The sequence below is a fragment of the Orycteropus afer genome, unplaced genomic scaffold, assembly GCF_000298275.1.
Source record: "Orycteropus afer afer isolate SDZICR_OR568_19922 unplaced genomic scaffold, OryAfe1.0 scaffold00123, whole genome shotgun sequence".
NCBI lineage: Eukaryota > Metazoa > Chordata > Mammalia > Tubulidentata > Orycteropodidae > Orycteropus > Orycteropus afer.
Genome location: NW_006921710.1, coordinates 1,003,183 through 1,029,701, shown reverse-complemented (window position 1 = coordinate 1,029,701; position 26,519 = coordinate 1,003,183). Strand labels below are relative to the sequence as shown.

General features: G+C 37.7%; 1 protein-coding gene across 1 annotated transcript; it reads right to left on the bottom strand.

Moving 5' to 3' along the window:
• Window positions 1–993: 993 nt before the first annotated feature.
• Window positions 994–24,463, bottom strand: TTF1 (transcription termination factor 1). The gene is made up of 8 exons (XM_007944203.1): window positions 23,397–24,463; window positions 20,776–20,999; window positions 19,003–19,188; window positions 17,414–17,492; window positions 14,636–14,766; window positions 12,756–12,990; window positions 2,264–2,353; window positions 994–1,063 (listed from the first exon to the last, which is right to left on the bottom strand). Exons 1-8 carry the CDS (start codon window positions 24,461–24,463, stop codon window positions 994–996), a joined length of 2,082 nt encoding a protein of 693 aa, XP_007942394.1.
• Between the last annotated feature and the right edge of the window lie 2,056 nt (window positions 24,464–26,519).

The following is a 26,519-nucleotide window of genomic DNA, read 5'->3' as shown; positions in this document are numbered from 1 at the left end:
TTGCTCCAACTCATGGCAACATCATGTACAACAAAACCACTGTCCAGTCCTGAGCCATCCCAATGATTAGCTGAGGATGAGACTATTGTGATCTAGAGAGTTTTTATTGGCTGATTTTCAGAAATAGATTGTCAGGCCTTTTTACCTACTCTTTAGTCTGGAAACTCTTCTGAAACCTGTTTAGCATCATAACAACACACAAGCCTCTGCTGACAGAGAAGTGGTGGCTGCACGAGGTGCACTGGCCAGGAATCAAATCTGGGTTTGATTCAAATCAAACCTGGGAAGGCAAGAATTCTATCAATGAACCACCACTGCCCCTGCCACATGTCGAGAGCCTAGAAAACTCCCTGGCACACAGGTTCTTGTATTTGGTGGATGAAGAGTGATTCTGGAAACTTTAATTTTCCAATAATTAGACTTGATGATGTGTATGTGCTAGCATAATTCATTCCTTTACTACGAAATAGAGTATCTACAATCTCCTTTCACCCCCATCTCCTGCCAATGACAATTTGATTGTATGGCAGTACTTCCTTATCACAGTTATTTTTCAGCTGGAGAATTCAAATAGGTGGGATAAATGGATGGGCCACAGGCATTTTGCTCTACCTAAAATTTGTGATCACAGAACACTTCAGGTACAATGATCTACAGGACACTCAAAAAAAAGATCTGCAGAAAAATGAAAAATATAGCTAATTAATGATATATTTAGTGTCATGAAAACCTTATCTACCTAGCAGCTCAGAGTCTTTAGGTACAGGTTGCTCTTAAAACTTATTTTATCACATTGATTTGGTTTCCAAGCACACATGATGAAATTTAGCTACCACTGATATATAATTCCATACGTACGGTGAATTTCAGCCTTACTCTTCAAAATCTGATAGACAGTCATTCAATAAGTCATCTCTTTTTTATAAAATAATTTATTTTTATTGTTGTTGTATTGTCATCTCTTATAATTAGCTTAGTATTAAGCAAATGGTCTTACCCTATAGCACTGGCAAGATCTTCCCAATCTATTTCATTAGCATCTTCCACATTTATTTCATACAACCTATGAGAAAAATTAAAAATTAAGTTTTCAAGGAAAAAAAATCAACATGATGGACATTTTCATGGATTCACAGACCATTAGGAGTTGGAAGGGACCAATACTTTGACCCCCCATTCCAGCTTCCTCATTACACTACTCCAGTGAGATCAGCACTCTGGCCCAAGGTGGACTGAACACAGCTCTCCTTCTCCTGAGTCCTTTGTGCCTCCCACAAAACCATTTTGCTTTCTCCACTCAATGTAGCTTCACCACTCCATGTAGACACAGTAATAGTGCGTATCTGTATTCAGCACTATCTGCCAGACATTATTAAGTCCTTCATATCTATTAACTCATTTACAGTAATCCTCAAAACCACCTTGTGAGGTTGGAGGGAATTATCCTCATTCCTCATCCAGGAAACTAGAGCTGAGAGACTGAGTAACTGGCCGAAGGTTACACGATTAATACAGGGTGTCAAAAACTGAACTCAAGCCGGCCTGAATTGAGATGCCCTCCTTAGATCTGCTGCTCTGTGCAGTCTCCCTTGGCAGGGTTAAAAAAAAAAAAAAAAGGTGAAGGTATAATCAGCCAGACCAGCATGAAGAATAAGGAAATCACACCAACAAGCTTAAGACAAAGCTCATGACAGAGAACAGGAAGAAAAGTTGGAGAGGGTGACCAGAGTTTAGAAGTTTCTTCTGCTTTTTCTCACTCATTCAGAATGAGTCCAGCATCAGCTCAGGTCTCCTAGACAGCAGCCTTCATAAAACAGGCCCACATCTCCCTTTCCCTTGTAGCACTTCAGGCACCTCTATAGGACTCTGCATACACCAGGAGTGTAAAGACAAAAACAAAAACCAAGCAACAGCGATACTAACAAATGAGTACTTGGGAGGAGCAGGGCTTACTTTATTTACCTCCATTTTCAAATGGATGGAAATAAGATATCCATAGATGTTTCAAGGACTAAAATAACTACACTGATTGTTTTACATGCAACATTTCATCTTCCCAACAACAATAGAGGTAGGCACTACACTAGTATTATCAGTATCATTTAATATGAGTGAACTGAAGCTTAAGAGGTAACATACCCAAGATCATAAAAGTGCAATGTGTTGGAACAGGAATTTGAACTTTAGTAGTATCAATGCAGACCCTGCTGTTTTACAACTGAGAAAAAAGCAGTTAAAATATCATCAAGTACTATTTCTGTACCTTTCAATAAGGTTGATTTTGGCCTGCAAGGCATTGACTCCCCGGTACACATGCTGACCATAAGTCATCCTTTTGGTTAAAACTTCTGTCCTACATTAGAAAAAATAAAAATATAATTTACTTGCAAGGGTAAAGTTGCCATTAAAATCTATCATTTTCTCATTTAATTGCGCTCACTCAGTACCAATTTCTAACTTTTGCAACTTATCATTGCTAACAGTAACCACCTATGCAAACATACCTATTTTTTCTAAAAAATATTAACAACAAGGGAGAGAGAAATTAAATAATTGTGATAGAAAAGAGATGATTATTGAAACTGGATGATGATAAAAGAGGGACTATATTTATGTGAAGGAGCTCTGGTGGCATAGTGCCTAAGGCATTTGACTGCTAACCAGAAGGTTGGCAGTTCAAGCCCACCAGCCACTCCACAGAAGGAAGACTGGGCAATCTACTTCCATAATGATTTGCTACCTTGGAAACCCAAAGGGAGTTGCTATGAGTCAGAATTGACTCAATGGCAGTGAGTTTGGTTTTTCGGTTTGATGTTTATGTGTGTGCTAGAAAATTTCCACAATAAAAAGTTAAATAAAGGAGGAGGAAAAAAAGAGTAAGTCCATAGTAGGTGGTTCAAAATACTGTGTAAACTCACTTTATTTTTGGTAGTTTTTGAAACAGATGGATATTGCTATTACTACCATTACCAGCTGTTGGAACACGAAATAAAACAGACAAATTTAGTAAAGCGGTAAATGATTTAAAGATTCCTCTACTACCCCAAAGTATTTGTTATGAAATAATGGTGGAAGGAAAGGGTTGACTGAAATACCTAATGACAACTCAATTAAAAATATTTAAAAACTACTTCCCTTGACTAGCAAAATCTGTCACAATATGGATGATAGATCATTAACTGTTACAATTACATTCTGGATAATGAAGTTGTATGACATGCACACATATAATAGATATTGTTCTTACTAATATTCATCAGGTATCACTCAGTGTCATTTCAATGTTACATGAAGCAAATGTATATTAGGGCTTCAAATTTCTTATTTTTTCCCCTTTAAACTGAAAAAGAAACCTCACATGCTAATTGTACAAATTCCAAAGTAGCAGTATCCTTAATCATTCCCCCTATATTGTTTTTAAAAAACTTCAAAAATTTTTATTACAAGCAGCTGCGACAGAAACATTTACTTAAATATCGTAATTCTATTCTGACTTATCATCTTGGGATATATGTTTCATAGTATTAATAAGCCAAATTTTGCTATTCACATTATATATTTTAAGATATGACATCACATTTTCTATTTATTTTTTATTTTGGCTGAAAATGTAACATTTGCCATTTCGTTTAATGTGTACAATTCAATGACATTATGCCCATCATGTTGTACAATCATGACCATGATCTGTTTCTAAATTTTTCATCACCTTTAACCCTTTCATGACCTAATTACTTTCTGTTTTGAATATTTTGCTGATAACATGTGTTTTCATTAATGGAAGGTATGCTCATCAAGAGCATTTCTGAAATTTTGCTATGAAATATAGAATGATACATATTATATGAGACACGTATGTTCCTCTGGACTCAAGAGCATGGGTTGTTGTTTTTATTGTTAGGTGCTGTGGAGTCAGCTCTGACTCATAGTGACCCTATGGACAACAGAACGAAAACACTGCCTGCTCCTGCACCAGCCTCACAACTTTTGTGAGCCATTGTTATAACCATTGTATCCATCTATCTTGTTGAGGGCCTTCCCCTTTCTCGCTGACCCTCCACTTTACCAAGCACAATATCCTTCTTCAGGGAATGGTCCCTTCTGACAACATGACCAAAGAAGGTGACCCAAAGCCTAGCCATTCTCACTTCCAAGGAGCGTTCCAGCTGCACTTCTTCCAGGACAGATTTGTTAGTTCATCTGGCAGTCCATGGTACTTTTAGTACTCATCACCAACACCACAACTCAAAAGCATCAACTCTTCTTCGGTCTGCCTTATTCATTGTCCAGCTTTCATATGCATACGAGGCAACTGAAAACACCATGGTTTGGCGCGCACCTTAGTCTTCAAGTAATATGAAATCTTTGACAACTTCAATCTTAGCATAGGGTTAGGTGGACTCCTATGTCCTGCTGGACTCTGCACTGTCTTCTAGATCCCTTGAAGGTGCATACAATTTAGGGTACCTGAAAATGCAGTATTCATGCAAACACAGAATCACTGCAAGAAAGGTAGGTCCCAAATAATGCATGTTGTTGTTGTTGTTGTTATGAGCTGTCAAGTCGGACCTGACTCATAGTGACCCCCCCTTGGGTTTCTGAGGCAGTATCACTACGGAAGAAGAGAGGAACCCAGAAATATAAGGTTTCTCTCCCGATAAAATAGCCAAAAGAGAAAATTTTTGCAAAATCACACTTCTAGGATGCATCCATCACCTCATACATTACTCTGTAAAAATAGTAAGTTGCAGCACATGCCTATTTCTTCTGTTTCAAACAGTTACACAGTGCCCTTCCTGACAGTTGAGGAGTAAAATGTAGGTGGGTACTATATGTCCTGTGGGTCATGAAAGAGCTAAAAGAAACTTAAGCAATACCTCCCCATTTCCTCCTCCCACCTGCCATTAAACTCTCCCCTAAAAAAGCACACCCTTTGTTACTGAGCTGATTCCAATTCATAGTCACCCCATGTGTGACAGAACAGAACTGTGTCATAGGGTTTCCTTGGCTGTAATTTTTACAGAAGAAACCTTTAGGTTTTTATTTTGGGGGGGGGGGACCTGCTTCTGGTAACAACTAATAAACTTTGGTCTCTATGAATTTGCCTAATCTAGATATTTCATGCAAGTGGGATCATACAGTATTTGTCCTTTTACATCAGACTTATTTCATCCAGCATGTGTTCCAAGGTTCATCCACATGGTAGCATGTATCAGAACTCCATTTCTCCTTACAGTGAATTCTTCTGAGTATATACCTAGGAGTGGAATTGCTGGGTCATATGGTAATTCCATGTTTAACTCTTTGAGGAATTGCCAAACTGTTTTCCACAGCACCTGTACCATTTTACAATCCCACCAGCAATGGATTTGAGTTCCAATTTTCCCACATCCTTCCCAACACGTTATTTTTCATTTTCTTGAGAATGTTATTGTTGTTGCTATTTGCCCTAGAGTCAGACCCAACTCATAGCAACCCCTCCTTGGGTTTCCGAGGCAGTATCACTACGGAAGTAGATTGCCCCATCTTCCTTTTGAGGAGTTGCTGGTGGGTTTGAACCGCCAGCCCTCTGGTTAGCAGTCCAGTGCCTTAGGCACCATGCTACCAGAGCTCCCTTCTTGAGAATAGCCATCCTAAAAGCAAAAAAAAAAAAAAAAAGCCTAACTCACTGCCATCAAGTTGGGTTCGACTTATAGTGACCCCTCCTTCAGTTTCCAAGGTGCTATCTCTATGGAAGTAGATAGCCCAATCTTCCTTCCGAGGAGTGGCTGGTAAGTTTGAACCACCAGCCTTCTGGTTAGCAGTCAAACGCCTATTTAAGCCCTTTGCCCATTTTTAAATTAGCTTGCCTTTAATTGATGAGTTGTAGGAGTTCTTTATATATTCTAGATATTAAACCCTTATCAAATACATGGATTTCAAGTATTTTCTGCCATTCTGTAAGTTGTCCCTTTACTCTGTTGATAAAGTCCTTTGATGTACCAAAGCCTAGTATCGTTTTTAACACTGCTGCATCATCATGTGAAACTGACGCTTTAAATCCTTATCCTGTCTTTGGGGCATCCTCTGCCCCTATACTGTACGTATAGAAAGGGCTCTAGTTCCTCTACATAGTTCTTTAAAAACACAAAAACAAACATTATCTGTTCTTTGGAGCTTATTTTTATGAGTGGAGTCTTCTATTAAAATAACCAAATATCCTACAAAACAACTATAATACATTCTGAAACTTTCACTTTCCATACATAAGGTCACACACACATTGTCTCATGACATTGACTACAATTTACTCCAATGCAACAGCTCCCCTCCCATCTCCTCCTGACAGTTACCCCTTCCCGGTGTCCATCCCTCCATGCACTCCTGCCCCGAGCTGTCTCCCTGTGCATAAACAGCCCTTCTTTCTCCCGTGATTGTTCTCTCCAAGGAGTGTATCTACCTCAGGTAAATGTTCAACTCACATGCCTGTCTTTTGTTTGGCTGGAAGCCACAGGTGTGGGTTCAATTCCAGACCTAAAGGGTAGCTAGGGGCCATAGTCTCAGTGGCCAGGCACCATCTAGTGCTTCTGGTCTCATAGTCGTATAGGCTGAGTACCGCATGGTGTACCAGTCACCAGGAGTAATTGTTTCCATGAATCCTTAGTTTTCTTCTTCTTTGCTCTGGACAAGGAGAGACTCATCATTGCATCTAGATGGCTTCTTGCAAACTTTTAAGATCCCAGTCGCTACTTGCCATAGTAGGTTGAACAATGTTTTGTGTAGTATGTTATGCCAATTGAGCTTGATGGCCCCTGAGACTATGGTCCTGAGCCCACAGGTTCAACTACTTGCTCCCTCTGGATAGCTGGCTGTGACCAAGAAGTGACTATTACCTTGTCCTTTGTCAGCTCTACTATACACCTGAGAATTCTTACAGAACATACAAATACACTTGTAGAACTACTGTCTGCCAAGCCTATACATGGTCTTGGGTACATGCTCTGCTGCATAGACATACCTAATAGTTCAACCTGTCCACCCATCCATCTCCATATACCCCTGTTTGCCTTCACTGGCAACACAGTACTGTGTGTGCAAAAGGGTTCATCTTTCTTGCTGCACCTCCCATGTACCTCTCTCTTCCTCTTCCTCGATGCCACCATGTTGATCACTCACATTTGGTACACTCACATTTGGTACATTACTCTTCTCTTCACCCAAATCAATACTTATCTCTACCTATCTAACAGTGTTCCCTACCCTCCCTTCCCACCCCTGGAAACCAACAAAGAAAATTTCCTTCCATAGATAAACCGTTCCTTGACTTTTACAATAACAGACTAATACAATATTTGTCCTGTGATTGAATGATTTCACTTAGCACAATGTCCTCCAAGTTCATCCACATTATGCGGTGTTTTGCACATTCTAGGTTATTCTTTAGGGTTGCATAGTATTCCATTGTGTGTATGTACCATAGTTTGGTTATCCATTCCTTAGTTGATGGACACCTAGGTCGTTTCCATCTTTTGGCTATTGTAAATGTGATGAACATGGGTCTGCATATATCTGTTCTTGTCATGGCACTTCTTTAGGATATACACCTAGTAATGGAATAGCTGGGTCAAATGATATTTCTATTTCCTACTTTTTAAGGAATCGCCATACTGCTTTCCACAGTGGTTGTACTATTTTACAGTCCCACCAGCAGTGTATGAGAGTCTCAATCTCTCCACATCCTCGCCAGCATTTGTTACTTTCTGTCTTGCTGAACTTTGCTGCCAGTGCTGGGGCAAGATGGTATCTCACCGTTGTTTGGATTTGCATCTCTCCAATGGCTAATGATCGTGAGCATTTCTTCATATGTTTGTTGGCCGCCTGAATATCCTCCTTAGTGAAGTGTCTATTCATGTCTTCTCCCCATTTTTTAACTGGATTATTTGTCTTTTTGCTATCGAGGTGTCAGAATTTTCTATGAATTCTAGAGGTAAGTTCCTTGTCAGATATGTCATTGCTCAGTATGTTTTCCCAATCTGTCGGTTCTCTTATGACTCTTTTGAAGAAGTCTTTGGAAGCACATAAAAAATTAATTTTTAGAAAGTCCCATTCATCTAGTTTCTCTTGTGCTGTTTGTGCATTTTGGGTTATGCTTGACAGTCTATTTATGCCATATATTAGGGCCCCTAAATTTGTCCCTAGTTTTCCTTGAGGAACTCTATAGTTTTAGGTTTCACATTTAAGTCTTTGATCCTTCTGGAGGTAGTTTTTGTGTATGGTGTAAGGTACAGACCTTGTTTCATTTTTGTGCAACTGGATATCCAGTTTTGCCAGCACCATTTATTAAACAAACATTCTCTTCCCCATTTAATGGCTTTCGGTCCTTTGTCAAAGATCAGCTGACCATAGGTTGATGGATCTATTTCTGGGTTCTCAATTCTATTCCATTGGTCTATGCGTCTTCTTTTTTGATGTGTGCATTTATTGCTATAAATTGGCCTCTGATCACTGCTTTTGCTGTGTCCCAAAGATTTTGGCATGTTGTGTTCTCATTCTCATTTGATTCAAGAAATTTTTCAATTTCACTCTTTATTTCTTTTCTTACCCAGTCTTTCACAAGGAGGATATTGTTCAGTTTCCATGTGTTTACTCTTTTTCCATTGATCTTCCTATTGTTGATTTCTAATTTGATAGCATTGTGATATGAGAAGATGTTTTGCAGTATTTCAATGTTTTTAAATTTATTAAGAATGGCTTAACATATGGTCTATATGGAAAATGTTCCATGTGCACTGGAAAAGAATGTATATTGTGCTGTTGTTGGGTGAAGTGCTCTGTAGATGTCTATAAGGTCAACTTGATGGATTGCATTCTTTAGCTCTTCTCCATTTTTGTTGAGTTTTCTTCCAGTTGTTCTATCTTTCGTTGAAAGTTGTGTATTAAAGTCTCCTACTGTGACTGTGCAGTCATCTATTTGCCTTTTCAACTCTTTTAAAGTCTGATTTATGTATTTTGAGGCTCTTTCATTGGATCCATAGATATTTATTATGGTTATATCTTCTTGTTCAATTGATCTTTTAATCATTATGTAATGTTCTTCTTTGTCTTATGTGGTGGTTTTTGTCTTAAAGTCAATTTGAAGAGAAATTAATATTGCAACTCCTGCTCTTTTACGGTTACCATTTGCTTGATATATCTTTTTCCAACCTTTGATTTTTAGTCTATTTTTGTCTTTGTCTCTAAGGTGTGTCTCTTGTAGGCAGTAAATTGATGGGTTTTGTTTTCTTATCCAATTTGTAACTTTCTGTCTCTTGAGTCCACTGACATTCAGTGTAATTATTGACAAGTATGAACTGGCTGCTGTCATTTTGTCATGTGTTTCCCTGGTTTCTTTGTTCCATATTATTTTATGTGCTGAGCTCATTATGTTTATGAATCATGTTATCATGTTCTTTGTTGCTTCTGTTTAGTATTTGCTGAATATTTGTGCTTGTCCTCTTCTTTATTGTGATGTGATGGTTTATCATTTTTCTTTGGGGTTACCCTGTGATTTATACTTTTCTCCTTGAGTTTGGAATAGTCCATTCTATCTTGCAACTCTCTTGACTGCCTTACCATTTAGAAGTTCTGTAACTACATACTATTTCCCCTCTTTTTGGTTAGTAGTTGTCCTCATTTGCCAATTGAATTCTCTGGTTCCCTGTTCAGAATCTTGTAAGCTTATTTTACTTTGGATATGTCCATAGCTGTGGTTTCTGGGTTATGTCATCTTCTGTATTAATGGTCAGTTGCTGCTTGCTACTTTGGGTTCTCTGTTCAAAGAACTCCCTTTAGTATGTCTTGTAAGGTTGGTCTGGTTTTAACAAATTCCCTTAGTTTCTGCTTATCTGGAAATCTCCTAATTACACCGTCATATCTGAGAAACAATTCTGCTGGGTATATAATTCTTGGTTGAAAATTTTTCTCTTTCAGGGTTTTAATATATACCATCCCGTTGTCTTCTCACTTGTATGATTTCTGCTGAGAAATCAGAGCTTATTCTTACTGGTTGTCCTTTGTAAGTCACTTTTTGTTTTTCCTGTGCTGCTTTCAGGATTGTGTCTTTGTCTTTGATTTTGATGAGTTTGATGATGATATGTCTTGGTGATTTTCTTTTGGGTCTATCCTGTTTGGGATTCATTGGACTTCCTGAATGGATATATTCTTGTCTTTCATCACATCAGGGAAGTTCTCTTCCAACAAATCTTGGTTAATTTTCTCAGTGGTTTTATTTTTCTCTTCCTGTTCTGGAATTCTAATGACATGCAGGTTATCCTTTTGATGGTATCCTACATGAACCTTAGGCTTTCTTAATTTTGTTTTGATCTTTTTTCTGATTGATCCCTTTTCAAATAAGTATTCAGGTATTTGTCTTCAATCTCATTAATTCTGTCTTCCATTGCATCAATTCTGCTCTTTTGCCCTTTCAATGTGTTATCTATTTCTGACAATTTAGTATTAATCTTTTGGGTTTCTATCTGTAGATTTTGAATCATTTCTAATTTTTCATTTATTTTGTCATTTTGTTCCTATGTTTTCTTCCAAAATTCTTCTAGGGATTTGTCTGTGTTTTTCTTGATCTGTCTCTCAATCCTTTGAAGAAACCTAAATATAATTCTTTTGAATTCCTTATCAGGGAGTTCCAATTGTGCTTCTTCCTCAGGGATGTGTTCTGGGTCTATATCCTACTCCCTTGTTTCTACCACTTTATCTTGCTTCTTTGTGTGGACTGTGATGGTATGCTGTCTCCGAGACATTGTGATGTTGTTGTACTTAGATCTCTGTTAACTGATTGTGAAGAGCAGCTAAGGGTGAGTTAGGCTCTTCTTGGTGGTTGTTTATCATAGGCTCATTGGTGGAGGTGGTGACTCTCATTCAGTAAGTGAAGCTGCAGGAGGCGTGGGTGTAGTTATGTCGTATGGGGACTGTTGCTTTGTCTCACTCAGTTAGACGAAACTAACAATTGAAGAACCATCAAAAAAGTAAAAGCAAATGGACAAAAAACACACCGTGTAATCACATAGGAACAGAAACCAAAAAAAAGAAAAAGGAAAAAGACAAAAACAAAACAACATAAAACACCGCAATATCTGGGGAGATGGCAGTAAGAGAAAAACGGTAGATAAGGAGAATAATCAAGGAAAAAAATTGGAAAAACGCATAAAGAAAAGTAAGGAACGAGGTTAACCACAAGAAAGAAAAAAAAATTGGAAGCAGGAACAGTGAAAAGAAAAAAAGCTGAAACTAGTACCTGGGAAGGGAAGAACAAAGTATGATAATTAAAAGGACAAAAGTAATAATAGTAGTAGTTTTAAAATAGACAAAAACAAACAAAACAAACAAACAAAAAAAATCAGGCCAGGGTGGGGCAGGGCACCCAGCCGGGCTCGGTCCGAGCACACAGACTGGGATGGAATTCCTGCCGGCCTAGAAGGTGGGTGGAAGTGAGGGATGGTCCTACCTCCATTCACCAAAAGGGTGTGATATATAAGAGTAACATGGGGAATGTTGCACCTTTCCAGTAGTCCATGTCTGGAATGTCCTTGTAGTTCTGAGCAAGTGAAGCCTGTTCTTAAGTCCCTGGAATCTGGGAGAACGCTGTTGCTTTAATATCCAAAATGATCAAGCCGCTTGTAAATATTCAAAATGGCTATACCCTCTGGACAGGCAAAAGTCCACAGCTCAGCCCGCCTTCCTCTTCGCTGCTCCCCTCTTTTATTCTCCAGCCACTAGAGCAGTCCTCTGTGCAGTCCCTGGCTAACAGGACTGATTTTTAGGTTAATTCTTAGGTCCTACCACCACTCGGCAATATCCAAGCTGTCTGTGCTGTCAGGATTGCTGCCAGACCGCAGCTCCGTATGTCTCCTTTTTTGGTGTTTTCATGGAAATTCTTCTGCTAGTTGGAGTTTAATCCACTTCTATATCCTTCCCTTTAAAGCTCAGGGGTCCAGAATTACCTTCTGTATCTGTGTTAATTGGTTTCCCTTTTCTTTGTTGAAGAGGGTCTGTGCAGTCTCTCTGCCTATTCTGCCATCTTACCAGAACTCTGAAACTTTATTTTTAAAAATAAACTATGCCTACTTTGGATTTCTTTCATATTTGATAATCAAGGATCACTAAGCTCCTATTACACATCAGTGTATAAGTTGTGCGTGTATAGTTACTACTTCAAGGTCTCATGTTGCAACTGAACAGCCAGCTCAACCATCCTGCATGGCTTGGAAAAGCTACATCAGGCAAAGGACATGCAGCAGGAAGGTGTGAAAATACCTCCATGTGCCTGTTTTAGCTAAAGAAGCTCTAAAAGGAAGAGCATGACTTCCTTCTTTTAGATGAAGAGAAAGGAACTGATGAATTATAAAGCAAAACAAGCAAGGCAGAGCTGTTCCTGATTACCATGCTTGTGATTTGTCTTCTGAACCTTAGTTTCATATTCAACAACCTGGTTTTACCAAAGACTTAGAAAGGGACAGAGTTAAGAAGCCAGCAGTCAACATTTAGTATTTAAAGGTTCAAAATTTTCATGAGGAAGCCATGTAATCTTCAGTGAATTACAAGGGCTAGTTAAGTGCTAATTAAAATTTGATATTACAGGTAATTCCTGACATGTAATGTAGGGTTTTTCACAGAACAGCTACAGATACTCTTAGTAACCTTACTTCTCTACTCAGTAGAAACTGTCAACAAAGAGAGCATATCACCTTGTTAAAATTTATATTAAGAAAATCTTAAAAACTTACCACTTACTTTTACACTGCATCCAATTTCTTGTTTCTACTTTAGCTTCTACTTCTATCCAAGATATGCCCTTGTAGAGCTTTTCCCGAACAATTGACAGGCGGCCTTCAGGATTTTCCTGGAGCCTAGAGTCCATCTCCTTTAACTCCTGGGCAGACATCTTCTTTAGAATCACTTGTTCAACGGCCTTGACTAGTTTCTGGGTTTCCGTCTTACTCCAAGTACCATGATTTACTTCTATCGACATAAAAGGACAGTGTCAGAGTTGCTAATCCATTTGCTTTAAAATACAGTATTAAAAACTAAATGAAAACTTAGGCACTTTTCAGAAAACAATGGGTGGACATATCAATTACACAAATATAAAATTACCAAATATAATCACATGCAAATTAAAATGAAATTACTGAAGTGGCAATGGGTTCTTTTTAGATCAAAAGCTAGAAATTACTAAATAATAAATCCTTTCTTAAAGGAATATTTTGTTTTGTTTTTAAATTCACCAAAGAATTGTCCTTCTGGTTTCCGAGAACAATGTCTTCTCTATGAAATTGTAGAATACTTCCAGGGGAAAAAAAGAAAATAACAAAATGACTTTTATGTTATGTATATGAGTCCTCCCCAACAAGAGTTACTAGTATAAAATTAATGACCACCAATGACAATAAAGTAACATAATACTTGATGATAAATATATCAGAAGAACTTCTGAAGCCAAGAACTTCTGAAGTCAATTACCTATGTAGGGTGCCAAAAGCATTTATGTACCTCTCTTGATTAGAGACACTCACAGCCATGCTAAGGAAGGGGTCCTAAACTGGCAGCCTGCAAATATCTTTGGTGTGATACACAATTTCCATCCTAACAACAACATTTAAAAATTGAGATTTTTTTAAAAAAAATTTTATTGTGATTTTGGTGAAAGTTTACAGAGCAAATTCATTTTCCACACAGGAGTACACATATACTTTTGTCTCATTACATTGACTGCAATTTCCCACAATGCAACAGCTCTCTTCCCACTTCTTCCCCATAGTTACCTCTTCCCCATGTCCTTCCCTCCCATGCACTCCTGCCCTCCAAGCTGTCTCCTTGTGCATACACAACCTTTCTATTCTCCCACGACTACTCTAAAAATTGAGATTTTTTTTTAAAAAAAGGAAAGAAACATAAATTTCACAAAATAAAAAAATCCTTAATTTTGCTTTATCTCCTAGAAATACAGAACTGCCCACATTGAATCTTCACATGGCACAAGGGCTGGAGTCAAATGGCACAAGACGTATGGTCTCTAGCTCATCACAGGGCCTACTACATGCTACCATGTGGATACACTATTGCTCAGTGCACTGCCCTGGAGTATAGGAGCCCCTACACTAAACAGTAACAATCACTAAGGACTGTGGTCTTAGAAATTCGAGATTTTTTTAATGTAAAGAATATAACGAAGAAATTTTTTGTACGAAGAAGAAAAAAAGACAAGAGATCTTCAGCACTGGTGTTAAGAAAAGTCCTTGCCTTAACAGTCCAACTGTATCCTTCCCTCTTTCCATCACTCTGTCTCCCTTGCAACCTTAGGGAAGTGATCTACACTGCCAGTGGAGGTGGTATGGCTCCACTGGGTAGTTACATTTGTGGCGAGTTACTAAACTTCTACCTACAAGTGTGGTTAAAAATCAGTCTTATAAATAAAGGCTGAATGATTTCATTGAATAAATATAAGGAAATGAAATCAATCAGTATAAAGTAAGTCTTTAAAAAATGCTAACTCTGCTAGAAGACAAGCCTGAAATAATTTCTGGGCATTGCATCAGCTTGTGGGCTAGACCAGGCCTTTGGGGGCTGAACTTATTCCCCTAGGTCAATACAGATGGCCACTTACGACTGCTGATCTGGGAGTACTTTAGGGCCACAGAGAGGCTACTCCGGGCCACCAGCTCACCAATCTTTTTCCAATCATTTCCATGGAGGGAATGGTATAGCTTTAACTTCTCAGTATCTGCTTCACTATACCTAAGAGAAAGGGAAAATATTACAACTGTAAATAAACTACAAGATTAAAAACTATATTCTCATTGTAGTACAGTAGACAAGCTGAGCGGGGATGGCCACCAGGAAACCTGGTCCCAGCCATTACTTCTGATGACTTCAATTCTGCTCACTTCATGTTCCTTTGTCTTAACTGTGTTCAACCTATAAATTAATAACCACAGTCCTAGCCCAGAGACCTGGCTCTGTTACACAACAACCAGAGGAAACAGATAAGATCACATCAATGCCTTACACAAACTCCTAAAGGCTTCATGTTACATATGCAATGAAACTTAACTTTTTTAAGTGCCTCCAAAGCCTGTGCTCTTCACAGTTCAGCCACATCAGCCTTCTTCTAGCTCTTTCTCAACTCTGAGCCTCAGTACCGAAAGCAGAAATAGTCTTCCCTCTATTCTGCCTGGATAACTTCTACAAACCCTGAGACTACAGCTTAAATGGCATTTCTCCAGGGGAGAAGGTTCTCCTTTTTCTTATAGAATACTACTTTTCTTTCATAGCACTGAATACAATTTGAAATTATGTATTTATAGGTTTCCTTGTTTGTCTCTTCCTCTCTGTCCAACAGAAATAGAATGCAAGCCATAAATGTAATTTTAAATTTTTCAATAGTCCTGTTAAAAAAGTAAAAAACCAGGTGAAATTAATTTGGACTAATTACATTTCAAGTGTTCATGCAATTTTCTTTGCTCTCAGTGACTACTACATTGGACAGCACAAAAGTAAAGGGTGAGTTTTGTAAGGGCAGAGACTTTGTCAGTTTTGTTCACTAACACACCTATAATGCTTGACAGGCAACAGACATTTACTAAATAGGTGATGAATGGCTTAACACAAACAGATAAAACTACTGAGGAATTTTTTAAGGTACATTAATACCACATAAAAACCACACTGAAGAACTAAAAAAGCACTATCATATTATTCACTGAATTTGAAATTAACCATCAGAAATGTTTAAGTGAAGACAATGCAATCTATATGACATTCTAAAATTTCTAAACATTAATCAGGAAGGGGGCTATCTATTACTAAGGGCAATATAAAAGAAGCTCTAGCAAAATCCTAATGGCTACAAATAACAATCCAGAACTACCTCATGAAAATAACATCCTAATGTTTTCAGAAAGTCATCTATAAATGCAGACTATGGTCAACAGAGATTCTCATCCTTGATTATTAAAATTCACGGGTTTCAAAAAGTAATGCTTCCTAGTAGTTTTCTTTTCAAAACAATCAGGGTCCTTCTGGTATAAAGAATGACTTAAACAAACCCTTGAAGTTACAGAGTAGAGGGTGTAAGAGAGAAAATGAGCATACAAAAATGGAGATATTGGTGTATACTGACTTCCAAAGTCCCCCAGAGCCTTAAAATTCTTTGATTTTTTGACTTTCTACTTTTTTTTCAGTTAAGACTTTTTTAAGTTGGAAAATATTCTAAGGGCAAATGATTACCACATCACAAATAATATGGCACAAACAAGATGAGCTTCTTTAAAATTATTAGAATGACAGACTTTCGTTATTCTAAAAATTTCATCCTACTGCAGTTTACAAAAATGTATTGAAAAGAAAATTTCACTCTACATCTATGTCATAGGTAGAGAAATACAATATGTGGGTTGCCACCATCAATTTATCAAAAGCATTCTTTCTTTCAATAATTAAAGGCATTCTTTTCAGTTGCATTTAAAATGTTATCTCTACTGTATTTTCTTCAAGCTCTGCTCACAACTGTCTGACCTTGGAGCTTGGGTAAAAAGGTTACATCAAGTTTCAGTCTCTGTGGGAACTCTTCTCTACACAAGGTTTCCTTTTTGTAAAAAGTTTAAAAACAGGAAAGAAACCAAGGTTGTATCAATGTTTGAGGTTGAAATAATGCTCTGGTTTAAAGTCATGTTGATGGGAAGAACTCAACTGACCTTGCTAGAAGACTACTGTAATTACTAAATGTGCCTCCCAAAAGAGAGATCAAGCAGTTGAGTCAGTAGCTGTTTGGGCCCTGGGAGGTGGGAGCTCATGCCTTCCTCCTTATCCCTTTGTCCTTGAGCATAGTGCTTTCCCTTTACAGAAATTTAATCTACACTGTTTTCATTTGGAATGTTGGGAACAGATTATAATTGGATATTTTATTAGGGGACAAAAGGAAGGGAAAATACAATAACCACATTGAACACTCTGATTTGACCCTACTGAAAGCACATGAAAATGATTTAATACTAGTGTTTATCTGTACTTTCAAATATTTACTGAAAACCCAAAGACTTATGCTAAGTGTTAAAAGGAACATCAAATTGAGAAGAAATGTTTGGGTTCACAAGGTAGAGAGCAGAGAAAACTTAATGAGTACCAATAAGAAAGGCAGAGTATGTTATGTGCTAAAATAAAGGCATAAAGGAAAAGCTGAGGATTTAGAAAAGAGCTTACAGGCCTTTAGTTGAAATGACCTTTAAAAACATACACGTGACAACAAGTACATCTTCTGGTTTCACACACCAAAGAGTCTTCACAATTTTTACTTCAAATTTATTACTGTGGCTATTTTAATTAAAAGTATCATCAAAGACTAAAGAAAATGTTTTGTCTCAAGCTGCTAAGACCTTTTCCTTACCTCCCTTTGTAATTATGGATATCAAACATCTTCTTTGCTCTATAGTACACCATTTTCCAAGGTCGAGCAATGCCCTTACCTAAAGTCAAAAAGAAAGGTAGTGGGATGGCACACAGTTTAAAAAGATGTAGCATTTCAAAGCATGGCATGAAATACAGTCACATTTATAAAACTAACTCAAAACTCTTGTAACACTATCCTAGACCCCACATTCAAGTTGGGATCTTATTGGAGACCAAGCAAAAGACCACCAAAAGGACATGATTGCAAGGCACATGGTCTAACAATAGCTAAGAGAAGGCAAGGCTTCTCTTATAGTTGAATGCTTGCTTGGCTCAAACTCTGTGTGCTTAGGGCAAAACATTGTTCCAGCAAAACAGGCTGGTAAACATTGTTCCAGTAAAGAATGTTGATTATCTTGATGGGCACTTCATACCTAAGAATAGTATACCTTAGTATTCATGTCATATTTTAGAATAATGTATCCTAGTAAGTATTTCATACCTTAGAATTATGTACCTTAACAATCATGTTATGTTTTAGAATAATGCATTTTAGTGATTATTTACTATTCCTGTAAGAGATATTAACTCAACTAATAGTCCATTATTCTTGGGTATGGGAAAAGACCTCTGGGTATGGGCAAAAGTAAAATTTTAACCTTTTAAATAATACTTGGATACTTGATTGCATTAAGAAAATACCAAGAACAATGATGAAATCTTGCTTATGTATAAATAAAGCAGGGGTATAAAGATGTATAAAGATGCACAGGGGTTGCTCCTACGTCATACGCAGAGTGTCCGCCTGGCCTCCATTCCTCTTAAACCTTTAATCCTTTCATGTTGCTTTGTTTCATGACCTATGTTGTTTTGCTGGACATGGCAGGATTTTAGTATGTTTTGTATAAAGTTGTCTTAGGGAGCAGAAGTACAAAATACCAGTTTCCTTGGAGAACTTTGAAATCTAAATGCTTCATAGGCCCCAGATTCTAGTCTACTGAATTCATGGAAAAAACCCTAAAGGGAAAGTAATTTTAACATAATTTGAAGTAAGTGAATACCTTATAAATAATCATTTTTAAATTTAAAAGAGATTTTTTGTCAGTCTGGTCCCATGTTACTTCATGGACTTATAACTTTCTACACCCCACCTCTGAAAGGGGGATTCCAGCTACAAGGTACATATACAGCTACATATCAAAAAAAAAAAGGAGACCAAGGTATATATAGGAATGAACTTTGTGCAGGATATCCAATAAATAAATAAAGAACAGGAAATACAAAACAAAACAGCAACAAAAAAATCAAAGCCATAATTATTATTAAGGAGAAAAGATAGAAGTTGACTGTGTCAATTTTCATATAAGTACCATGTATGGGAGATATGAATACATTCCAAATTCCCAAAAGTATAGGCTAGCAATAAGAATACTATTAACCACAGCAGCAGTTAACATGCATTGAAGGCACTAAATGGGCCAGGTATTGTGTCAGGGACTATGTTACTTACCATGAATGATCTCGTTTACTTTAAAGTTATAAGATTATAGACATAGATGGTCAGAGAATGGTCATTTCTAAACTTACTAATGTGCAATCTAAATGCGTATTTTCGTTTTAAATCAGTGATCATCGATTTCTCCTCTGGATATCTGTCAGTGTGCAGCAGCTTGTCTGCAGTCTCAATTCCTGTCATCGCCAGAAATTCTTGCACATTTTTCTCTAATTGTTTATTCTCTTTTATAGAAAACTTGCCAAATTTAATAGAAACACCTAGGATTTGGAGGGAAAGAAAGCATATTATTGTCAATAATGAATAAAAGCAAACCAGTTGACCCAGTTGATCTTTTATCAGCAATGACAACACAATGTACCATCCTCACCTTCCTGTCAGGGAGCCAGTCTTGCCCATGTGCCTATTCATTCTCCCATTCCCTACTTATGCACCCAGCCACTCTTAAAGTTCCATTCAAGCCACACCTCTTCTCCCAAAGCAGTCTCTGGTCATCCGATTCCAAAATGATAATTTTTTCTTCATAAATATTTTTTAATTTAAAAAAAAAAAAAAATTATTGTGGTAAAATATATTTGTATGCCATTTTATGCATACAAGTCAGTGGCATGTTGGGCAACCATCACCACTACCTACTTCCAAAACATTTTCTCTATCCCCAACAGAAACTTAGTACCCTTAAGCAGTAATTCCCCATTTCTCTCTCTCCATATGGCAGTTCATACACATTTTATTTCATGACATTGACTGTAATTCCCCACAATGAACAGTTTCTCTTCCCACTTCCTCCCTGTAGTTACCCCTTCCCTGTGTCCTTCTTTCCTATGCATTCCTGCCCCCTGAACTATCTTCCTTTGCAAATACTGCCCTTCTGTTCTTCCATGATTGATTGTTCTAAGGAGTGTATCTGCCTGATGTCAATGTTCACCCTATATGCCTGCCTATAGTTTGGCCGGATGCCACAGGAATGAGTTCAATTCCAGACATGAAGGGTAACTAGGTCCCATAGTGTGAGGGGTCTCCACCAGGCTCCATCAGACCGGTAAACCTGGTCTTTTTTTATGGGATATATCACATTCGTTTATCCATTCACTGATCCATGGACGGCTGATAATTGTAAATAATGCTCTAATGAATGTATTTGTTGAAGTCACTGCTTCTAATTCATTTGATTATGTACACCTAGGAATGTAAGTGCTGAGTCATATTGTAATTCTATGTTTAACTTTTTGAGAAACTGCCAAACTGTTTTCCACAGCAGCTGTACTATTTTATATTCCTACCAGCAACGCATGAGGCTTCCAATTTTCCCACATCTTTGCCAACACTTTTTTTATAAAATAGCCATGCTAGTGGGTGTGTGTTTTTTATATTAAAAAGCAATACATGTTCACTAAAAATTCAGTGTTGAAATAAAGTTTAACAGATGCCTCCCTTGGACAGGGAAACTAGACAAATGGAAATGGGAACCCAGGAAGGATACAGGGAGAGTGCTGACACACTGAGGGGATTGCAACCAACATCACAAAACAATCTACCAAGTACTGATTAGAAAACTAAGTTGTTACGTAAACTTTCACATAAAGCACAATACAATGTTTAAAAAAAAAAAAGACTTCTCTTACTCCACTCCCCCCTTTGCCTTCTTTACCAGAAGTCAGGTGAAGAGGTAAACTAATTACTTAATTTTGCTAATCATGCAGTTCTCATAAAAACTGGTAGGAGATAAAGCTGAAAGCAGCTGAAGGATGCACCTTGTCAATGGATAAATTTTAATCATTCATAAGAGAAAGTCAACTTACAGTTTCATGAAAAGTTCAACAAATACTGAAGTTCTACAAGCGTACCTTGAGCTTTAAATTCTTTAAACCGTTCAAAGTCATCCCGATACATTCGCTTAATTGTAGTGGCTGACCTTTCCTTTATATCAGGGATAAATTCTTGAAGTCGCTTCACAGCAGAGCCCAAATCCACATCTGAATCATCTGAATCTCTTAACTCTTCAGATAAGTACGTTTCGGAATGTCTAGCTGATTCCAAATTGCTTTCTTCTTCATTTGTAGATTCTAACCTAATGGAAAAGTGGGGTTAATAATTATATCACTTGCCCTAAACTTTTTTAAAACTCTTTCCTTAAAACGACTCTCACTTAGACTACTAGAGTGTTAGGGCAGGCAGGGATCTTGGACCTGACTCAGTTCATGATTTGCAAATTTTCATGAAATTTTATTTCTTGGATAAACCTCAGATACTGTCTCTTTAGAGAGTAAATGTGAGGCCTCAAGTCCTATTTTCACAGTATCATTCTTCTTTATAATTGTAATTTAAGTGACAGTTTAGAAAGCAAATTCATTTTCTATACAAGAGTTCATACACATTTTGTCTCATGACATTGACTGCAATTTCCCATGATACAACAGCTCTCCCCCCACTTCCTCTCCATAGTTCTCTCTTCCCTGTCCTTCCCTCCCATGGACTCCTGCCCTGAGCCATCTCCATGCACCTACACTGCGCTTCTATTCTCCGACTGATCTCTCCAAGCAGTGTATCTACCTGAAGTAAATGTTTAGCTCACATGCCTGTCTTTTGTACATTATTTTAACCCAAAGCCATAACATACCTATTTTTTAAAAAATTAAAGTACTATAATGAAAAACAGACATTTTGCTCCAACCCTTTGCCAACCAGCTTAAGTAACAACTTATAACTTCGGATTTTCCTACGTATTTTTTTCTGGTTTTATTTCCAAATTTCTAAATTTGCTTGTTCACTATTTCAGTTTTTTTAAAAGATACGGACTTCCTAGTAAGGTTAAGCTCTCTTCTGCCCCCACTGATGCGCACATACTTCTCCCAGATCCTCCTTTTTTTTTTTTTTAAGCCACGTGTCAAGTTTTATTAACAATTGGTTAAATCAGTATTTAGGGTTTGCATTACTAAGACCATGTCACTATTCTTCTTATTGGAGCCATGTCAGACACTAGGATCATAGCTGTTTTTGCTGCAGTTAATAATGACTTCATTTTTTTATTTTGCTTAATTTTCAATGTGTTATTATGTGTGCTGTTAAGTCGATTCTGACTTGTCAAGAACCTATATGACATGGTAAAACTGTCTCACAGTTTCCTAGGCTGTAATCTTTAAAAGAACAGAGTGCCAAGTCTTTTCTTCCATGGAGTAGCAAGTGGGTTTGAACCTATCTTTTGGTTAGCAGCTGAGTGCTTGATTGATACACCACCAATTCACCCTAAACTCTCTGCCAGAGGTCTAAATGTACATTCAAACACTGGCTAACCTTTCAGACTGGAAAGAAGCTCTGGTGATGCAGTGGTTAAAGTGCTGCCAACCAAAAGTTTGGGATTCAAACCCACCAGTGGCTCCATGGGAGAAAGATAAGGCAGCCTGCTTCCATAAAGATTTAGAAGCAGCCTCAGAAACTCTATGGGGCAGTTCTACTCTGTCCCATAGGGTTGCTGAGTTGGAATCAACTTGATGGCAGTAGGTCTGGTTTTCAGTTTAACCAGACCGGAAACTGAAAATACTTTGTGCACCTGTCCAAGCAAGAGGAGCTCTGGTGGCTTAGTGCCTAAGGCATTTTACTGCTAACCAGAAGGCTGGAGGTTCAAACCCACCAGCTACTTCTCAGAAGGAAGGCTGGGCAATCTACTTCTGTGTTGCTACCATCTCAGAAACCAAAGGAGGGGTCACTATGAGTCGGATCCAACTTGACGGCTGTGCATTGTGTTGTCATCCAAGCAAGAGGTCCCAGCTTTCAGATAGCCAAACAAAAGTGAAGAACCACAGTCCTAAAATGTTTCTGACCATGACTGGTGTTCTGGAAATGTCCTTGACAAGGCAGCACAGAGGATAAAATAAGTGGGCTCATAATTATCAATACCACCTGAAGTAGTCTTTTCCTATTAACTTTTATGTGAAACTATTTCAAGACAAGACAATCTAACAATGTAAGAAAGAGTATAAATGGGAAGAAAATCCATCTCGAGTCCTAAAATTATGTGATAAAGGGGTTAAAAGATTTTTCTGCCTTTATTCGTCAGGCAGTATTTAAATAATCACATCATGATATTTATATTTCTTTTATTAGGGGAACCCTAACTTAAGGGTTTTTTTGTTGTTGTTGCTCTGTGTCATTGTAGCCATCACGTACCTAACCCTTTCTTCTATCTATAGGAATACAGTCAAGGAGATGTTGAGGTTTTAAAATCTTTTTTTTTTAACCCTACTCATAGAATTTCAGAGCTAGAATAGTTAGTTCCTAACTGCCTTATTTTATAGATGAAGAAATTAAGCTCCTTGCCAAGTTTACACAGTTCCATGTATACATCAATCTGTACATTTGAGAGTCTATCTTTTTTTTTAATTTCTGCAATTTTCACATTCTAAGTGGCCAAGGACAGAATCCATGCAAAAGCGGTACACCATTAGAAGGCATAACATTGCAATGTTACCTCTGCACCTCTTCCACATACTCCTCTTCTAAACAGGACTGGATTTTCTTCTTTTTTATCCTGGGTTTCATACTTTTTTCAATCAAGGTGCCCTCACCTGCCAGTGAATTATCTTGTTCCAGGTCTACGTGTCTGTTCTCAGAGCTCGTATTGAGCACTGAAAAATTAGCATCAGAGCTGACAATACTTTCAATAGGAGACCTTTGCTTCCTTTTCTTAGACTTTGTTTTTGTGCTGTTGGATTCCTTGATCTCTTCAAGGGCCTCACTACCTTCTGCAGCACCAATCTCACTGATCAGTTGCGATCCTTCAGAGTACTTGTTCTCAAGACTCTCAGGCATGGTCAATGCCTCAAACCCTGGGTTACCTGAAAGCCTCTCCCTTTTTTTTTTCTTAGACTTTTTTTTTTCAACAGATACCGCGAGTTCCGGAATTTCCCTTTGTAGATCCACAGAAAGCAGGGATTCCTGCTCCTGTGGTTCTGACTGGTATGAGGCAATGCTTGAATGTGGGCTTTGCTGGGTATCACAGGATGTCCTTGCCCTACGATGTTTTTTATGCTTCTTTCTCCTAACTTTATCACGCAGTTCTTCGGACTCATTTTTATGTGACTTAGGAACTGAAGGCAGTTCACCTGCCTCAGCCTCTTTTGCTGAGTTTTGTTCCTTGCTCATATCAACATAAACAACATTGATGCTCTTTCTAAAATTCTTTGGTGTGCTCTCAATATTTTCTTTATTCACAAGGACACACCCAACACCTGTTTTTTTGTCTACCCCTAAATCACTTTCTCTCTTCTTTTTTTTCTTTTTGAGTGTTGATGTAGCTTTTTCAGTCTTGTCAGAAATTTCTGCTCTGTTTAAAGGAGAAGAAATGAGATGCTGTTTATCTTTTCTCTTCTTTTTGCTTTTAGTTATATGAGCTTGTTCATTTGCCTGGCAGTAATCATTGAAATTTTTACCAGAACACTTCTGGTATCTTTCCTTATCTACTGAATATTTTTTCTTTTTCTTTTTCTTGTCAGAAACTGGAGTGTGGATTTCATATCTACTTGATTTTCCTTCCATTTTCTTCCTATAGGGAGAAAATTGACGACAATTATTTGAGTTTACTGTGGTAAAACATAGATTAAGAAAACATCATTTCCACCACTTTTACATGCACAATTCAATGACATTAATAACATTCACCAGTTGTACAACCATCACTATCATCTGTTTCCAAATTTTTTCATCACTCTTAATAGAAACTTAGTGACCTTTATACAATGCCTCCCTTTTTCCTTTCCACACTTCCCACCCAGTAATCACTAACAAAAGTTGGTCTCTATTATGCATTTGCCAATTCTAGATATTTCATATAAGTGGGATCATGTAATATTTATCCTTTTCTGTCTGATTTATTTCACTCAGTATGTTTCCAAGGTTCCTTCATGCTGTAGCATGTATCAGGACTTCATTTCTTTTTAACAGCTAGAAAATATTCCACTGTATGGATATATCACATTTAGTTTACTCATTCATTTGTTGATGGACAGTGGTTTTATTTTTTGCAAAACATTTTAAACATTAACCTCAGTGGAAAAAAAAAATCACAGAAAAATGAAAATTTATAATGATTGGAGTCATGATTAGATAAAAGGGTATGATAACTCCCATTCTATCTGGGTTCATCACTTTAATAATTAAAAAAAAAAATAGTTAAGAGCGAAAAAGGAGCTCTGGTAGCATAGTCCCTAAGGCATTTGACTGCTAACCAGCAGGTTGGTGGTTCAAACCCACCAACCACTCTGCAGAAGGAAGACTGGGCAATGTACTTCTATAAAGATTTACTGCCTCAGAAACCCAATGGGGGTCACTATGATTTAGAATCAACTCAATGGCAGTGAGTTTGGTTTGGTTTTAAAAGAGAAAAACAGTGTCCTGCATAATCAACCCCTTGTCCATCTCACCAACCTCTCCTTTCCAACTCTCCTCTTGCCACATGGACCTTTTTCTGGTTCATCAAACATGCCACAAGGTTTTCCTTGGCTGAAGGTGTTAGTACATACAGCTCCCTATACTGGCACAATCTCTCTGCCTCCCCCCTTTCCCTCTGTCTTTTAGATCTTGACTCAAATATCACTTTCTCAAGAAAGCTTTCTGGGACCCCTTAGACTTGGTCATTCCCCAAATTACATACTTCCATCACAAATAGTACGTCTCTGTTTTAACTGTTATTAAAAATACACACACATACACACGTTAATTGTTTAATGTCTGTCTCTCCTGTTAAAAAAGTAAACTCTAACAGGGAAGGCAACTTGTCTTATTCTCTGTACTTCCATCACTTCGAAGCTATGTCCCAGGACAACATTAGAGTGTGGGCTCCACGAGGTGTGTGTTTAGGTGTATCATGTACCTATGGACTCAAATCAGAAGATTGTTCCTTTGAGAAACAGGCTGGGCCTGGTTAATGTCCAACACAGAGTCAAAATTCTGCAACATGTTGGAATACGTTTTAATAAGGCTCCACACATTCCTTGTTCTTTCTCTGTTGCTCAAGGTGAATAGAGACCAATTGTTGTGGCTTGGATAGGATAGCCACTTGCAAGTTTTTACGACTGCAGGCACTACCCAGCGAACTAGGAGGTAGAACAGAAGCACTCATTATATTATTAGGCCAATTAGCTGGGCCATCCCATGAAACCATGTTCCTAAACCTCCAAACCAAGAAACCAAATCCCATGAGATCTGACTGTTCATAATCAGCCTCAGCAGCTACTCTTTCTTTTCTTCGTTGTTGTTATAAATATATCTATCAGACTTTTGGCAATTCAACTTTTTACAGCTATACAACTTATTGACAGCAAGAACAAAATAAAATCAGCTGTGTATCTCTACCCTTAGTCAATCCAATATTTCTATCACTCTTATCCCCACTTTCCCTCACTCCTGCCCCTAATAACCACTAATAAACTTTGTTCGCTATACATTTGCCTTTTCTTGATATTTTTAGTATGAGTGAGGCTATGTAATATTTGTCTTTTTGTGATTGACTTATTTCATTGAGCATCATGTCTTTAAGTGCCATACATACTGTAGCATGTATCAAGACTTCATTTCTCCTACTGGCTGAGTAGTA

Excerpts from the sequence above, each read along its gene's own strand:
- TTF1 (XM_007944203.1), bottom strand. The coding sequence starts at position 24,463 with ATGGAAGGAAAATCAAGTAGATATGAAATCCACACTCCAGTTTCTGAC. Across the intron at positions 14,767-17,413 it reads ATCCATAATTACAAAGGGAG|GTATAGTGAAGCAGATACTG; the intron begins GTAAGGAAAAGG and ends CCTTTCTCTTAG. Across the intron at positions 1,064-2,263 it reads AAAATCAACCTTATTGAAAG|GTTGTATGAAATAAATGTGG; the intron begins GTACAGAAATAG and ends TTTTTCTCATAG.